The sequence below is a fragment of the Diadema setosum genome, chromosome 21 (genome assembly GCF_964275005.1).
Source record: "Diadema setosum chromosome 21, eeDiaSeto1, whole genome shotgun sequence".
In the NCBI taxonomy this organism is placed as follows: Eukaryota; Metazoa; Echinodermata; class Echinoidea; order Diadematoida; family Diadematidae; genus Diadema; species Diadema setosum.
Window position 1 is genome coordinate 22515980 of NC_092705.1, and position 18879 is coordinate 22534858.

The window sequence follows — 18879 nt, forward strand, 5'->3', positions numbered from 1 at the left end:
TAGCCATAGAGATTAGATGAACATGTTGCATTGTACTTCTATACACGGGTAAACCAATCTTGGATGCTTTCCAGTGGTCATTCTTTCTTTTTTTTTAGTGGGATCGATACAAAACTAAGCTTTGAATTCTCTGTACTATGTCAATAACTGAGCGAAAGATAACTAGTATAGCGCGTTTCATTACGGAACTGTGATTCAGAAGATCCTTGTGCGCACTGCGCACATGACGCTGGAAATCTTGGAGATGATTGGTTACCACGGGACATTCAAGTGGAGGGCATGCCTTCAAAGTACTTGACGATTACAAAGCCCATACAATGTAACAGATAATGACATTTCCTCTCTTTCCTGTCGAAAAATATTACGTTCTAACCTCACTGCTGAAAGTACTTCTTTGGGGAGGTTAAGTTCTCCATGCTTCATAAACATACAGACATACCACATGTTTTCTCCCTCACCTGACCAGTCCTCTTGTGAAACTCAAGGGTAGCATTCTGAAAATCATCCTAAGTTTCTTCCTAAGTCAGAAAGTTATGAAGTGCCAGGGAAAGACAGAATTGGTATTCTGAAATTTCTTCCTTGGAACTTCTTTTAATGCCAATTACATCATCCTTATCTCCGCCCAGTGTTCTTTCTTAAGCCAATACGAAATGCCGTATCACAAGGAACCAACCAATGACAATTACGACTATGACGTAATGTTAAATACATGTGTGTGCGCAACATGTCCCATTTCTCATGCCCATTTCGCGCATCAAAACACATGAATCACGATGTTTTGCAGCTTGCTTATCTTATTCCTAATAATCTTCCTAAAACTCTTTCCTCAGTGCATTCTAGAATACCGACTTCCTCCTAAGCCAGAAATTTGCATATTATCTTCCCAGGATTCATCCTCATTTGCATATTTTCTTAAGTTTCTTCCTAAGTTTAGGAAAAAAGTGAGGAAGACACTTTAAGTAGAAAGAAACTTAAGGAAGATTTTCAGAATACCACTTACGAAAACAATCCTGACTTAGGAAGAAATTTCTTTCGACGAAGGATTTCAGAAAACCATCCCAAGAGTTCAACTTTGTCTCCATGATCAGTTGCTGACATTTCAGATGGATGGGTACGTTTGAGCAAATACTTGTTGAATATTAAAGCTTCACAGGAGTACTTCCAATTTGGGGAAAAGGTGGCACAATAAATTTCACATGTCCATAGAAAGGGACTGAAATTCCTCTGAGCTGTGAGTGATATGGTTCGTCAAATTCATCTGAAAACTATACTTTTTGATAGTTGAGATGATGCGGCCGTAAGGATGATTATATAAGATGGAACACGGAGAACGGTTATCTGATTTTATCTTGTGGTGGTATATCCCAGGTCTCTGCCAGTCACAAATTCGTGTGCACGCCCTCTCATATTTCAGACTTTAAATAACTTGCCTACGCTAACAATCACACTTCGTGATATTTGAATAAATATCCTCCATTTTTTTTTCAATTTCAATTGTTAAAAAAAAATGTGTCGAACCCGAGATGCATTTCCAACTCCCTTCCTCTGATTAGGATATACATTCACTGACTCACGCTCAGTCATATTGCCGTTTCATTTAGACGAGTCAATCATCCGCAAGGACTTGGAGAGTCTTCTGGAATTGGTGAACGATTCCAGCATATCCTCATACTACCATTCCGATATAATCCAATTTTCTTGCAGTGCAGAGAGTGGTGAATGAAATACAGCGTCGCAGACTCTGCTGTCATAAAATTTCTTGGCAAAAAACGCGATTGTTGGCGTATGTATCGGGCCTACTTTTATTCCAAACGTGGATTTTTAATGGAGACGGGTATTGATGCATTAAAAATGATGAAATAACATAAGTCATTTTGTCCCTCATCGTTATTTCACGTCAGATCCTCGAGCATGAATGGGCGAGTCCTTCAAATGCCTTGACCAATCAGATACTGCGCCAAGGACTGAACCGCTTTATTTGCATTTCCAGCCACGTGGTCAGCTCCGTAGACACCGATTACCACAGCTGCGATTCGGGGAGAGCAAAACATGAATATTGTCGGGGAATCCCGTAAAGGGAAAGTCAATTTTCACAATTCGCAAAAACTGTTCATAGATACTACCAAGCTGCCAAGTACTTAAAAAAAAAAAACACAAAACATCAACCTGCACAAACACCTTCTGTTGCCAGCAAAATCAACGCTATTCACATCATCACTGCTGCTATTATTATTACGGTTTCTACTGCATCCACTAGACTTCTAAAACAGTTTTAACTTCTACCACAGTTTTAACTTCTACCACAGTTTTAACTTCTGCTGCAACAACATGTTGACTCTTCCATATGTTATCATCATGCTTACACTTCTACTGCTGGTATCTTTTATACCACGAAAAAAAAAATAGTTCCCAAAATATATATATATATTTTTTCTGTTCTGAAATCGTCTATCGTCTCAAGAATAAAGCAAGATGATGCTGAGTTTTTAATCTGTTCCTCTAAGGTGCAAATAACGCTAGACGTTGTAATCCCACCATACGTCATGATAAAATCTCTTTGCCAGTGTGTTCAAATTATCACTAGCTTCTCTGTTGTGGTACAGAGCATTTACTGATATAACTTTCTCGTTCTCATATCAGATGTAACTTGAAAATTCCATTCATTTATTTGTGAGTAGGCCTATATGATGTGTGTGTGTGGAGGGGGGGGGGGGGGGACTCACCTGTACTGCTCTTTCCCGCGCAAACGCCAGTTTGCTGCTTCCTTCCCAGTACCACACTGTCGTCTGCCTGCAGCAGAATGTACTTGACACCTCCGATCAAAAGACCGTTCTGCCTCAGCGAATCGCCAGTCGTGAAACCACGGATGAGCATTCCAACTTCCGCTGGTGTAATCTGTAAGGTTGTGTGTATGGATTGAGTTACGTATGTTTTCGTGTGCGTGAGTGGATATGCATTGTTTGTACATAGGTGTTGTTGGGTTGAGAGAAAGGAAAAAATAGGATTACAGGTCAAACTATAACTCGAGAAAACATAGATATATATCTTTTAGTATTATAGAGGCTTTCTTTTCCTGATTTTACTGTCCATGAATAGGATCCCAGGTTATCTTTTTATCCCCACTTGCTGTTCATAACGTAATAATGATACAGATTGAGCACAAGAAACAACAGTACTGAAATGACGAAAACCCCTAAAGCTACTATAACTGTACTCTCTCGTCGCAAAATATCACCTTCATCTTTGTACATTAAATGGTATTAAAAGCAACTTGATTTCTTGTAATGCTGAAGCAAAAAAAAAAACAAACAAAACAAACAAACAAACCCACAATTCATAAGACAGTCAGGAAGAATTTGTTGATGATAATAGAGGACAAGATAACGAATAAGAACGACGAAGACTTAAAGCTGTTAACAATTCTGATAGAGTGAATTAATACTCCTCAAATTGTCTGTATGTACATCTATGTGGCTCGCTTTCCTCTAATCTAGTTAAACGAGGCGTAACATTTTGATAACCTGATAAGACTCAACAACATCATCAAGACATTACTAATTCTGGGACAATGTAACAGTACAATACATGATAATAACGTTGTGTTTCCTTGCGTAAACAGAACAAACAAACAAACGATGAGAAGAAAACAAAAAAAAAGTCACCAACTGTATCTCGATCCATATACAAGGCTCCGGCAGAACGGATAAACCATAGTTTCGGGAAAATGCCCACTTTGTATAATCGTATAACCAAAACATCTCTTCGACTTTTTGGCTCATATGCTTTGTGCATGATTGTTTGTAAAGCATTTGTAATTGACGGGGTTCCTTCGTCAAAGTATACGATAACTTTACATTATACATGTAAGTAGATGAATGTAAGTAGATGTGAATACATAATGTATAATTATTTCAAATGCATTTTAATGAGTTATATTTTTATTTGATATCACCTTTCTGTCCTATTTTTTACTTAAATGCAACGTATTATTATTATTATTATTATTATTATTATTATTATTATTATTATTATTATCATCATCATCGTCATCATTGTCATGATTACTATCATTACCGTTGTTGTAATTATTATCAACATTATTATTATCATCAAATATATATATATATATATATATCATCATATATTTCATAACACTATTTGTCGATACGTGGCATCAAACTATGTACAAGGATACATTTATCGTTTGGCTTGCACCGTATGCCCCCCCCCCAAAAAAAAAAAGATTGGATTTTAACTATAGTAAATTTACAAATTCTGAATCAATAAAGATAGAATTTCAAGGTATGAAACTTTATCTTGTTACGTACATCTTACAGAAAAAAAAAAAACCATTTGATTTGCTTCATTGGTCACAGAGAAGTTGGACCTTTGAGCATGTCAGGAATCCTTTCTCTCCAATCCAGTTAACAATTGGACGTTTTCTGGACGTAGGCGTATATACAGAAAAAAAAATACCATTGGACTTTCTGCAGTAATATATTTAAAGATGCTGAATCAATACAAATGAAATATCAAGGTATGAAACTTTAACTTGTAACGTACGTCTTACAGAAAACTCCATTTGATTTGTTTTAGTGGTCACAGAGAAATTGGACCTTGGTAGAGCATGTTAGGAATCCTTTCCCTCCAAACCAGCTAAGAAGTTGACGGTTTCAGAACGTTCTTGAAACATTCCAAGTTTGTTATTTGCATATTTTGTCAAAACGTTTTCGGAGCGTTTTTTATTATTGAAAGGTTTCTGTTTAAAATGAACTTTAAAGTCGTTTTTTAAACGTTAAAAACCAATCACAATACCCCCCAAACTTTAAGGACCTGCCAAAGCCCTTTTGAACGTTTAATAATTAGATATAATCTGGGCAAATGCTGGGAGTCGTGGAACAGAAAAGTTCTAAATCTTACCTTAAAGTCGTCAGATGAGGCCCAAATCTGGCCATCTAATCCGGCTATGGCGGCGTGCTGTAGGTTGCCGGAACTCATCAGAGTTTTATCGATGTAGTCTTCTTTCCACGCATTGGCCATGGCTGGATGAATATGAGTATACAACCTGCACCAAAAAAAGTAATGTACCGGCTACAAGGCACGGAATGACGAGGTTCACGCACGTAATCTCACTGCAAATGCGTTCTTCCTGCGGTGTGGCTGATACGGCGGTAGGTGACGGGTACTGGTGTCCGTCGTAATGAGAGACTGACAGGATGGATGGTTAGTGGTGGTTGGTCCGGAAAAGGAAGAGGGTGGAGGAGGAGGAGGGGGTAGGCGGGGAGGGGTTGGACATTGAGAGGAGTCAGGAAGACATGAGGTGTAAGACACAAAAGAAGTCGGGAGGAGGAAGGGTTGGCGAGGTGTGAGATGCAACAGACACCAGGCCAGAAGAGGCGAGCTAGAAGAGGCAGCAAGGGAGTGTCGCTATGGAAACGGGACCAGTAGAAGAGAAAGTGAGATGGAGTGCAAAGACAATGATGTTTGAGACATCTTCAGAAGTTTTGATGGTTCGCTGCTAGTTTTCAGGGGAAAGTCAAGATCATAAAAACACCGGGTTATAGGTCCCCCCCCCAAAAAAAAAAGAAGCCTCTTTACTTCCCCCTCCTCATCTCTCATCTCTAATCTCTCTCTCTCTCTGCCTCCCTATATATAAAATATTATGTATATATGCATACGTATTTGCACATTACACAAACATATATATATATATATATATATATATATATATATCCCAGTATGTATCTAATTATAGACATGAGTAGATAAACAAGTATGTGTAAATGTATATGATGTAACAAGTTGATGTAGTTGCGGTGTATGCAAGCTTGGGGGTAAATAGCATGATTGACTGGACATATCATGGGGCCCTCGGGGGAAGAGAGAGTGATTTGACGAGCGATGACACGGATGTCGTCTCGACCTCTCCTCCTCCCGTCCTCCTGCGATGGATAGCCCTTCTAGAATCAGAGCTATGCAGCTCTGCTCGGTGTGATTGATAACGTCAGGTTGCGCCTTCTATAATGAAGGCTCACCTATTAGCTCTCCAATCATATTGAATAGAGAAACCACATGACGCATCTCTCCTTCATTCTCACTTTCTCTTTTTCTTCCTCTCTTTTCTCTCTTATGAAACATATGAAGAAATATATGATACATTAGTATATAATGTACTTCTATAATTCGTAATATATAGTTTAATGATAAAAATGATAATTGATATATGATATGATAATAAATTATGATTAAATATATGAAATTATAATACATAATCACGAAGTTTATATTCATAGGTAAACTTCTAGTGCAGCTGCTTGGTACATCTGAATCTTTTAAATCCTTCTGTGTTTATGGAACATACAATCTTCACAGTAAAAACATACCTCCCTGGTAAAACCAAAACAGAACTTCTGCTGTTGTTCCTTCTCTCTTGTTCTCTTTATGATTCTTCTCTCTCTCTCTCTCTCTCTCTCTCTCTCTCTCTCTACATACATGTATGCCTATATGTATGTATATATATATGTATGTGTATATATATATATATATACATATATATATATATATATATATATTTAATTTATATATACAATGATTTTATACATATATCGATACATAATACAGTATGTGTGTGTGTGTGGTCTGTGTGCGCATCACAGATCTAGGAAAGGCTATAAAGTTGACACAAATTTTTCCTTGAACGTGACGGCTCTCCAGCTAACAGTGTTCCAAGGCCATTCGATGCTCGTAGTCTCAAGATCAAGACGTCTTGCCCAAATCTTCGACTGAAATAAAAAACGCCTCTCTCAACTTCTATATCTCTTGTGTTTCTGCAGGTGAACAATTAATTTTCTCTAGGGTTTTATGTGTATATATCTCCAGAAATCTGCTTTTTGACTTGCTTGACGAAATAACCATGGATTGATTGAGGGATGAATCAGATATTGATGTTGAAATGATGAAATAAAGAAAGTAATGATGATGATGGAGATGATGATGATGATGATGATAATGATGATGATAATAGTAAAAATAATAATGATGATGATGATGATGATGATAATAATAATAATAATAATAATGATAATAGTAATGATGATAATAATAAACACTTAAAATGCAAGAATCTGTAGTGTAATAGAATACAACTTGAAAAGCTTATACTTATGAATGCAGCAATGGAAGCGTTCATAACTGTCAAAATTGAGTTTGCAAACTATCTAATGAGCCAGATTTTGAGACCGTAGAGTCTTTTCATTTGTTTGTTTGTTGTTAGTTTTCCTGCCTTAGCAAAGTTTTACATTCAATACTAGAGTATATAGTTTTTTGTTTTTTTCTTGATAATTGACCGAGAATTGTTTTGTTTGTTTGTTTGTTTGTTTGTTTGTTTGTTTGTTTTTTGTTTTTTGTTTTTTTTTACAGTTTTTTGATAAAAAGAAACTTCTAGCTTTTCTCTTTGGGACTGTGAGGATAATATTCAGTGAGCTGTTTTTTTTTTTTCAAGGAAGTATCTCAAAACATTTATCATTTAACTTCAGTCATTCGGTTTTACAGTCGAATTATTATTGTTATTATTATTTTTGAAATTCCAAGGAAGGAATCTGGACTCATAGGAGAAATTTCGAACCAAATGGAAACCGCCTTGTGAAGGCTGGGCTGCCTGAAGCATTCTAGATCACGTCCACTGTGAAGATGACAAAAGGAAGCAAGCCTTTCTTGTCTGCCGCCCTCACTTGTTCACTTTCACTGGGCGGAAGGAGGAAAAAAAACAACAGCAACAACAAATCAAATCAAATCAAAACAAAACCCAAAGCCACAATCACTCCCCCACCATCACAATAGAAAACAGAAGAGACTTGCTATGATCAACAGAGAAAAATGGTAAACAGATTCTACAAGTTACACAGCCTCCCCGTAGAAACTGTAATTTGCAAGAACAGTGCATTGTCAACTCTGGTGGTGTTTGCATTGGGCCTATTCGCCTCAAAGTGTAGTGCGGTTAAAGTCTAGCAGAGCTATGATGATTCGTAGACGGCTGCCGAATGCAATCCTATTGGAAATCGTTTTTGCAAACGATTCCCTTCTTGCGGGGAAAAAACCCCCCATCTATGGCTGATATTTAATTAATCAATGTTGTCTTTGATGATGGTTTGCTTGTAATCAAACATGACTCCATGTCTCCATGATCGACCCCATGCTCAAGTTAACTCGTTGAATATACGGACTGATTTTGCTACAACATGCATTTCCCATAGACACCTGCCTGAGCATACTCGGGACTCGTCCTCAACGGGTTAAAAGGGAATTCCGGAGCAGCTAAATGTATGTACTATGTTGGCTTCAGCCAGATATTGGTGTCTTTCCAGGGAGCTTTAGATAAGAAAGAAAGTAATCTTATAACCACAACAATGAAAAGGCAGTCAAAATTTGAAAACGATTACGGAAATGAACTCGTGAACTTTCGCGATTTTCACAGAACAGTTCTTGAATAGCCAGAATGAGTATGCAAATCGGGTAGTTGATGATAATCATTGAATCACAATCAATATCCTGTGTAGTTTATACATAAAAATTTTGAAATTTCCTGTGTTTGGGCAAACACAATTTTACTCTTCAGCATCAAATCCCAAATTATGTCTGACTGATTATTATTTTGAAGTTATTCAATCAGGATTAACATTTTGTTACTTTCACTGCAGAAATTAAATCGATTATTTGTTTGTTTGTTTGTTTTTGCAAACGAAAAGCGGAAAATTGGGTAATTATGACATCGTCAGCTTTCTTATTTGCGTAATATATTTGTATCAGCTATTCGAGATTTTTTTTTTTCAAAAAATAAGAGAAACTTTGCAATTATCACTTTTCGAATTTTTATCCGAATTTGATCAAATTTTCTCTGTTGTTCTAAAAGCTGTTACTCTTTCTTTAATATGAAATGAACCCGGGTGTTCAAGCAGCATCAGTTATTGAAAAAAAAAATCTCAAACCAGAACGAAGGAGCTAGTTAACAAAAGCTCAATTTAGAGGATTATAAATCATCACGATTTTCACAAGGCAGAGGTATTAGTCAAATTCCAACAAATTGGATTATGGGGACGACGTCATGGTTCGAAAAATCTCCAAAGGTCTTTAGTTCGTAAATGATGTACAGGATTTTTTTTTGTTACTGTATGTTGATGATGTTGATAAACAGTCGAAAAAGAGAAAGCTCTCACACAAGAAAGTTCTCTTTGTCAATTCACTAAAACAACAATATACAGCGCAGTCCAATTACATGTATAACGAACATGGTTATGACGAAATTCCGGTAACAACGAAGTAGAAATTCAGGCCTCAACATTATCCACTCTATGTTTTTTTATTGCTTATTTATTTGTTCGGTTATAACGAAATTTCGATATAACGACAGGAAAGTGTCGGTCGCGAGGACTTCGTTTTATCGGGAGTCCACTTTATTTGTTACGAAGGGTATGACCTCTCCTTTTTGAAGTCAGATGAGACAAGACTTGAATTTGCAGGGCAATATATTGGAGAAAAACGATATTGTTTGTATTAAATGTATAGTACGTAGTAGCTACAAAGTCTTCTCGTAACCTTGTGCACTCTTTGCATTCGAGCACTCAGAATGATCCAATAATTGCCTTTTTGATTGGAAAGAAAATGCAATCTGTGTTGAGGAAAATCAATGAGGCGAAATTTGTGTGTTCAACCCACCACGTTACATTGTCTGTCCCATTTTTTTTTAAAGGTTTATATTTTCTCTTAGGCTTATATTTCTTACTGAGCCTTAAACTGCTGGTTTTTTAAACAGCAGCTTTCCAGGCGTGATTTAAAGGCTGCAAAAAGTCGTCATTTTCAGAAAAAAAAGAAGAATTCGGAGTTTGATGAAAGAAGGAAGGAGAGAGAGAGAGAGAGATAGATAGAAAGAGAGAAGGGGAAGGGAGATGGAGATAAGGAGCAAGAAGGAAAGAGAGAATAAGTCGACTGACTTTGGTTGTTAGACATACAGATCACCGAGGGGTCCCGTTTAATAGAAGATGTGATGATATAAAACTCTTGCTGAATACAACTTCCCATAGCAATAGACAATCATGTAGCTTGCTCACTGTCGTTACCATGACAATTAATATCTCAAAAAAGTTGCTATCATAGCAACTTTTTTTTGTGTGTGAAATGTGGCCCTGCTTGCTATTTAGATATGTATTGTGGTCTCTGAAAAGGCGCGCAACTACCCCTTTCTCACCATAATTTATGACGTCATCGCTAGGTATTGGTATGTATGGAAGCCCTCGGTGACAAGTGGGTATGTGACTTTTTTTTCAGAAAAAAAAAAGAAATGGTACAGCCACAGATGAAAAAAAAAAGACATGAAGATGAAAGAGGCCAGGTGTACACAATAATTTATTATATTGAGCATGCTGGGTTTTAAATTCACTGCGATAATGCATCTATGACGTAATTATTACATTCCTTGAAATTGTCACTTTCTAGAAGGCCCATAGCCACCTGCCATCAAGCCTCACTTGTACTTGGGAATCTAATATTAAAATGACAAGTTCAAAATATTGAAAGAGATGCTTCCCGAGGTTTGATTGACGGACCATACTGGTCAACAAAGTCTACCCAAGTTCATTCTTTGTTTGAACATGAATTCCATAAATTTTCAAGTCGGGCTAGTTTTTTATGCATTTTGCCGCTTTGAAGACGAGTGAAGTGCCGAACCAACAGTGGAAAAAAGAATTAAGGTAATTTTTACCAATGTGCCCATTAGCTAACTCAGCACAGGCCTGTTATTCGTGCAGCAGTACTCCTGTACCCCTAGTTCCCCTTCCAGCACCCCATTTAACTGCTATACTTCATTCATTGCCACGTTGGTGGTACAGGAACTCTCGATTTCATATACATTTGAATCTATATCTTGATTTTTGTGTGTTGGAGTTTTAAAAGTAAAGCATGGTATTGCTGTCTAACATTGCGATAGTCTCCGCAGGATGGTTGACAAGTCGGTTTAACGTCGCATTTCCTAGATATGTTACCATTATACGCAGATAGATTGCAAATTGTTAAAATATTGTCCTGTACATCGATAAGCACTGAATTAATCAATGTATTAGAGTAGTCATGACGTCGTTGAAAGGCAGTGTGTTAATCAATTGCAATAAAACAACTCGACGCAAGAATATCATTAATTTGAATATACAGATAGCTTATTCATACTTCAATTGATCAAACTGACGATAACATATTTCCCTTCCCTCCTATTTGATGAAGAAGAATAAAAAAGCAAACTAATATCTGCTAACACAAGACAATAACTAAAACTACAACCGTTTGTCCAGAATTAACAGTGTTGACGGTCATAATTCCATGCTACTGCATTCCGGCATATGGGACTATACGAGGACTTTTTTTTTAATGTAAAGGGAGCTCAATATTCATTCACTGTGACTGGAAAGATTCCTGTATCCCCTGTGTACACGTCATGGAGGTGGGTAAACATCAACTGAGAGCATCTTGAAATCCAATTGTTTAGATCGAAAGCACCGGGGCTCCGCTAAGCTCCTCCGCCCCTAATTACTCCACCCAGGGATGTAAGTTCAGACGCCGTGTGGTTCGCTGAAGACAGCAAGCACGTTAATCGTTAATAGTAGTAGGCAGCCGGCGACAACCCCGCCTACCGTTCCAGAAGACGAGAAGGAATTAGGTACTCCCAAATCGGAGCGCGCCATTCACGCGGTGGTATTCTTCTTTCATCCACTTGTTGAACTCGAGATCATCGTTGAACTCGAGACCCGCTAAATTCCCACACCCCTTGCTCCACCTGACACTGTTAGCGATACAGATCGACTCCGCGTGGTCCGCCCAAGGTGTCAAGGAACAGTCAGCGGGCACCGACCCGGCATGTTTGTACCATTCCAGAAGGAAACGAGGAACGTAGGCCTACTAGTGCTCACTATCTCGAGCTCGCCATTCACGCGGTGGAAAAATCTCGGAGAGCGTCGACCACGATGACGAAGATAGAATTGACTGTGTCGTCCCTGATCGGCCTCCTCATGGCAGTCCAGCTCGTCGTATCCGTGACGGTTATCGGAACGATCATGTACATGAACAGCGTGGGAGTCTACATGGGTAAGTTGAATGACTTCATGGTCGACCATGCACGGCATAATATTTGTCATCGTGTGTGATAAAAACTTATTTGTTTTTTTAATTCAACATTCTCTATTCAGTAGTACTCTGGTGAATCAGAAACCGCTGCACACACAAAACACACACACACACACACACACACACACACACACACAAACAAACAAAAATAATGTAAATATTACAACGAATATACGGCTTTTCCGGCTAGGCACCCCGTATCGTATGCAGATATTATAATCATTATTTAATGTACACACACGCATATCCTTATTTTTCATACACGTGCCCAGAGTTTATATAGGAAAAACTAAGATTGAATATTTAGCTTTTCAATTCTATTTTCTTAATTTGAAACTGATCTCCTACGGCAGCTTGATATACTGGAATATAGGTTAGGTAGAAAGATCAGACCTTAATCAATGATTGTATGTATCATATCAATACGACAGTACAGTTGAGATAAGTAGGCTTGGTATGGGGTTGATCTCCTTTGCGTGAGTTTGGTTAAATTGGGAAAAGAAACCTTCACTAATACGTTCGCAAGAAACTCGTGTACGGTAATGCGTTTAGGGAACACATGCTTACAAGTTAGCTTTCCTGTGCAAACAGGTGGAACAGACGACAATGGGTTCTCCCACCCTCGGTAAACACACGTTATCTAACGGCGATCCGGGCAATTGAAGCTACGAATTATGCATGTAGGATAAGGACTTGATTGTGGTGGTTTTCCCCTCGCTTTGAACAATGTTGTACACATAAAAAATGCCAGTGATTCTCTAATTCTTTGAAAATACCTTCGCTCTTCTCTCCTTTCTGTTAATCTTCTGTTAATTTTTTTTTTTGTGGTTTTGAAAGCATTTAGGATCTTTATCAAAGTTTCCAACTTTTGTGACAATATGTGTGACATTAAAACCTGCAAACCAGGAATATTCTTCTGTGTAATCATAATGTAACGTGTATATTATTTTTTTTAATTGAAATACAAATGCCATAGGTGAATTCAGATTTGAACAAACACGAGAAAAAACAATACAAACAAAAACAATCTGAATGTTAGATTCCTTGTTTTTTTTTTATAACACAAGTAAAGTAGAAAAAGACTCAAGATAAACTTGCATGGATAATGGGTATAAAACTCTCCAAACAGTGCCTCCATGCGATACATTTTTACCAACATCGGGGATTCTATTGTTTTAGTGTTAGAATCCCCCTCCCCCCCCCCCCTTGGCTGATTCTTCAAGCTGCAAGTCACTGAAAAATCAGAGGAAAGACAATTCGTGATTTGATCTATCTCTTTCACATCCTACGTTATATTTTGGAAACAGTATGTGAAATGAATACAGGCGTATCGTTGAAGACTATGTACTGTCTATGTTTATTTGAAACTGGTAATATACAATAATGTATTTATGTATTGTTGTGTATGCATTCAATTGACACATATTTCACGCTTTTTTTCAGCGTAATTGCTAATGATTCTTTTTTTTTTCCAGATAGGCGTCAATGCTGAGGCATTTCATGCAATAGAAGTCAAATATACATAGTAGTCTAAATTTGCGATTCTGTGCTTGACATTTCTTTAATTTTTTGCTCGTTGACGTATTGGATTACTTGTCATTCATTTCAGCATCAATAACATGCTGCTGCAAAAGATCTGTTACATAATCATATGTCTATAATGTTCACGCTTTTCGAGCAGACTAACCACTGACAAAAATTGATAGAATTGTGAATGAAGTCAGATACGACCATCTGGCATATGCGCCAGAGCAATGTGTAACAAGTGAATCTTACCTGACTCTGCTTCATTTTTTTTTTTAATTCAATAGGGCAGATGAATCGCGTGAGGTCAGCATTCGATGAGCTAGGATCTCGGAAGTTGAGTGGCGTCGCGACATCAAAGACAGACAAAGAAACGGGTGCAGCGGATAATAGTACAGAACTCCGCCTTTCCGAGGAGCAGGATGAGAAGATCAAAGTGTTTGAAAAGACGGTCCAGGAAAATCTTGGCAATCAGATGCAATTCAGGGATTCAAACACAGACTCCGTACTCCGGGGTCCGAGGAGTAAAAATTTTGTTATTTTGACGTCAGTCAACGCCGAATTCGTGGACATAGCTGAGAATTGGCTGGAGAGTCTTCGACGACTCGGACTTCGCTACAATATCACCCTGGTCGCGGAAGATTCCGACACATACAAATATTTCTCGATCAGGGCGAACAAGGAGTTCCGGGTTCTCTACCAGAAGCAGTACGCCTTCAACTTCACGCGCCGCTTCGGCCCGGTCATGATGTACCAGGAGCTCATACGACGTCGTACGGTGTACATCAGGACGCTACTGGAGCAAGGTCAGGACGTGCTCCTGGTGGACGCCGACACCATTTGGGTGAAGGACCCCGTGGCGTTCATCATGAGCGAGTACGGCATCTACGACCTCTGGTTCGCGCAGGGCTTCGAGAACCACATCCCTTGCCCCTGCTTCATGTACATGCGCTCCACCCCCCGCGTGGTCGCCATGGTGAAGGAATGGGTGTGGCGTCTGGAGAACCACCGAGGGCGGCGGATGGAGTCCGACCAGGTCGCGCTTGCGCACATCCTACCCCGCTTTGAAGACATCCCATTCAAGCGCCTTGACTTCGACCAGTTTCCTACGGGCAAACACCTGTTCAACCCCGAGTGGCTGGAAGAACACTGGCAGAGCATATACGTAGCTCACTGCAACCATGCCGGCCGCCACGACGCCAAGAAGCAACGGCTACAGGAGATTGGGCTCTGGCTTCTGAATTCTTGACGCACAACAAGCCATTGACACATTAAAAACATACTATGACCATCTCTTAACAATTCTTTCGTTTTATCTGTTCATCAATGCGTCAATATGCTAGACGGTCAGTGACTTTCACTTCTACAGCCTCCTGACGGGGAATCCAGCCCACTCCTCCCCACCCCCCCCCCCAAAAAAAAATGTTGGCTAGAAACGGTGCACAGGAGACACAGACAAAACCTGACAAAACTTCTCATTAAGAAAATTCAATCGCATTTCTCAGTATCATCATTTAATTGGTTTGCAATAGGTGTGTAATGAGGAACAAGACCGACGGTCTTACGGAGATCTGCACATTTCACCGTACCGTGCCGTGTTACGTATTGGTGAAGAGAACTTAGGCGCTTCTCTAAATAATTTTCTTAAAGTAAAAACAGTGTAATCTAATGTAGATTTTCTCAGTATCACCACTAAATTGGTTTACAATCGTGTCATGAGGAACAAGGTCGAAAGTTTTGTGGAGATCTGCAAATTTCACCATACCATCTGCCGTGTTACCGTGTTCTGGGAAGAGAATTTGGACAGCCTCTTCTCTGAATGCCACTCTTTTATCGCTAGCACTCAATCTCTTCAAAGAGTAATATAATAAAGCTAACATTGACCGTTTTAAACAAGGATGAAGATGGGATTCATTTAGTAAAATATGTTTTAACTTTTTGTGATATACCAAGAAGACACGTATGATATAGTACAGAGCATGCCATTTTAAGAGGAATTCAAAGTTTCTTTGATGAAAATCGGGTTTGGAATGACTGAAACATCAAAAAACAAAGTAAAACAGAGCGATCGTAATAAAGTGTGGGTCCCACACTTTATTAGTATCGCTCTTTTTTTTTGATATCTCAGCCATTTCAAAATCAATTTTCATCAAATAAACATTGAATTCCTCATAGAATTACATGCTCTTTCATATTTCATAAGAGGTTTCTCATTATCTCACCAAAAAATGTTAGAATCCTGAAATTAGGTCTTAACCAAAAGTATACGATCCCTTTAACCATGGAGATGAACGGTTATAAGTATATATTTTTTAAAAAAATATCCAAGAGCTGGGTTTTTAAATATCTCGTTATTGACGATTTGCTCTCACACGTTATAACTACCGCGCATTTACACGTCCTTTCAAATTTTTAAAAGAAAATAGTTCTATAAGCTGATAAAAAATATGGTTAAGATATGACATGAAATTTTTAAGAAACAATCTTAAAAATGAAATTCATCCAGAACCATATACCGATATGGTAATATCTAGAGTAATTCACAAATTTTACAAGCTGTGTTTTTCTCATGAATTCCTCTTTTCCATGTAGACTTACAAATTAAGATTGTATTGCTTACTTGTTTATTCATCCAAACCAAATTTGATATCATTATAATACTATATTCACGTTTTGTTGAAACTTACGTGATTCAAAGTTCATTGAAAATAATGTTATCATGTAAGCGTTTTGTACATATACTTTATAATTATATTATAATTTATATGGAAATAAAATCATTTTGAATTGAATTGAAATTTGATATACACTGTACATTTTTATCTATGTCCCGTGAAATCGACACAGATGAATAGAATATTGTTGGTAAATGACGTTTAAAGTTTTATATGCCTTGTTTTCTGTGATTTATTATCCTCTTTATCCCCTTATGCTTTGTCAAACCGTGCTTCCTTCCATTCAGTGCTGCATACATATATTGCGAAATCCGGTTTGCAATTATTATCCAGGCAATCTTGTTTTTAATTTTTTGTTGGTATGTTTTCATTCGTGCGTAATGTGGAGTATACATATGAACCCCCCTCTCCCTCATATATCTATATATATATATATATATATATATATATATATATATATATATATATATATATCAGGGCCCGACATTAGCCGTGACCCGGTGGCCAGGGGGCTACTAAAGATTAATGTCAGGCCACCACATTTTAGAAAAGGCATTAATTTTGACTAACATTCAAAATCAATTCTGAATTTCCTTCGGGTCACCAAACTTTCAGATTCTGGACCACCAGAGGAAAAAGTAAATGTCGAGCCATATATGTATATATATGTGTGTGTGTGTGTGTGTGTGTAAATTACATTGTCTTTTTGCATCTGTAAATACGCTGGACTCTCTCCCACACACGGTGCCATTCCCGCGCAATCTCATAAAAGCCAAACATCATCAGAAAATAATTTCTTTTATAGAAGTTTAATGTGGCAACAAAATTCATAGATGGACATGATGAATATAATCATTATCATGGAATGTTCTAGAAACATCTTTTAACGTTTGAAACTCTTGCAGTACAATATGATGCACTTAATATGCACATAATAGATTGAAAATGTTAGCAGACGACTCTTTTTTTCACTTTCTTCAGTTGTTCTTACTGTTAGTATTTTCTTTTGCCCGAACTGTGCTTTACACTCCATGCACAGGATTTCTTCAGTTATTTATTTTTGCCCATTGCCTCAATCCACGCCAGATATTGTAGGCATATATGAAATGGGCATCTCCCAATTTTCGATGACGCCCCCCCCCAAAAAAAGCAAAAAAACATTTAGAAACGGAGCTAGAAGCAATAATGTGATTTTAATAAATCACATCATACTGACGGTACGATCGAGCCAGAGAAATTGAAAAAAAAAATAACATGTTGAGATCATGATGCATAAGCTAAAACATCCTACAACACATTGAAATTTTAGTACAAATTAGCGAAGATGTATGTATAAGTATGTATATGTATATGTATATGTATATTAACCATTTTTCCCACTTCCTTTCAATTCATTTCAATTCAATTTCACTTTATTTCATACTTCTCATATATCAGTATAACACCAAATACTCATATAACAAATATTAAATCATTTCATACTACTCAGATATTTATGTAGTATCTGCGCTTTACAAATTTATCTAATTATCATCATATCAATATTAAATCAAAATGATAGCACAAGTTCTTTTACCTTTGTCAACAGTATAAAAAAAAAAATGCATACAAGATCATAACACTTGCATGATCCGTGGGGACATCGTTGGTCAAAAGTCACGCTATGTTAATAGTTGCGCCAACGTCATGGTATCATATCAATATTACATCAAAATAACAGCACAAGTTCTTTTACCTTGTCAACAATATACCCCCCCCCCCCCAAAAAAAAAAAAAATGCATAGAAGATCATAACACTTGCATGATCCGCCCACGAGACCGACGCTAGGCAAAGAAGGCTCACGAGACCGACTCTAGGCAAAGAAAACACACACGAGACTGACACTAGGCAAAGAAGGCTCACGAGACCGTCATGATGAACAGCGCCATTTATGTCAATTAGAAGTATGTCCATACTTAAATGTTTACAATGTCATTCAATGGATGAAAACGCTTTAAATCGCAGCGACTCAGCTCTGTTTGTGGCTGGTGTTGGTAAAATGATTCCCCTCAAGACGGTACATTTTCATTAAAAAACAGAATAGCTGTTTTCATCATGAATGCATCTTCATTTTCCGAATACTTAACGCTACCTTAACCTTATTCCTTTTCTTTTATTCCCTTTATTCTTTCACCCTGTGCTTTGCCCTACCTACTTCCTGACCCTCTAATTTCTTATTATTCCCTTTATAATGCCCACCCTATTCGGGAGCCCCCCATTTTTCAGCTCGTTACACACACACACACACACACACACACACACACACACACGCACACACACACACACACACATATGTATATATATATATATATATATATACATATATATATATATATATATATATATATATATATACATATACATATATATATATATACATATATATATATATATCTTGGAATTTTCCACGTGTTGGACTTCGAATGTTGTAATTATTAGAAGAAAGAGTCTCAAGTACGCCATGGATCCAACGAT

General features: G+C 37.6%; 2 protein-coding genes across 2 annotated transcripts; one reads left to right on the forward strand and one right to left on the reverse strand.

Annotated features, from left to right (window-relative positions):
- Positions 1 to 1928: 1928 nt before the first annotated feature.
- On the reverse strand, positions 1929 to 5040 carry LOC140244245 (profilin-1B-like). Its single transcript, XM_072323880.1, has 3 exons — positions 4921 to 5040; positions 2724 to 2895; positions 1929 to 2026 (listed from the first exon to the last, which is right to left on the reverse strand). Exons 1-3 carry the CDS (start codon positions 5038 to 5040, stop codon positions 1929 to 1931), a joined length of 390 nt encoding a protein of 129 aa, XP_072179981.1.
- Positions 5041 to 12005: 6965 nt separating this feature from the next.
- Positions 12006 to 14938, forward strand: LOC140244402 (uncharacterized). The gene is made up of 2 exons (XM_072324040.1): positions 12006 to 12126; positions 13977 to 14938. Exons 1-2 carry the CDS (start codon positions 12006 to 12008, stop codon positions 14936 to 14938), a joined length of 1083 nt encoding a protein of 360 aa, XP_072180141.1.
- Positions 14939 to 18879: the final 3941 nt, after the last annotated feature.

Excerpts from the sequence above, each read along its gene's own strand:
- LOC140244245 (XM_072323880.1), bottom strand. The coding sequence starts at position 5,040 with ATGGCCAATGCGTGGAAAGAAGACTACATCGATAAAACTCTGATGAGT. Across the intron at positions 2,896-4,920 it reads CCTCATCTGACGACTTTAAG|ATTACACCAGCGGAAGTTGG; the intron begins GTAAGATTTAGA and ends ACAACCTTACAG. Across the intron at positions 2,027-2,723 it reads CGCGGGAAAGAGCAGTACAG|CTGTGGTAATCGGTGTCTAC; the intron begins GTGAGTCCCCCC and ends CCCGAATCGCAG.
- LOC140244402 (XM_072324040.1), top strand. The coding sequence starts at position 12,006 with ATGACGAAGATAGAATTGACTGTGTCGTCCCTGATCGGCCTCCTCATG. Across the intron at positions 12,127-13,976 it reads CAGCGTGGGAGTCTACATGG|GGCAGATGAATCGCGTGAGG; the intron begins GTAAGTTGAATG and ends TTAATTCAATAG.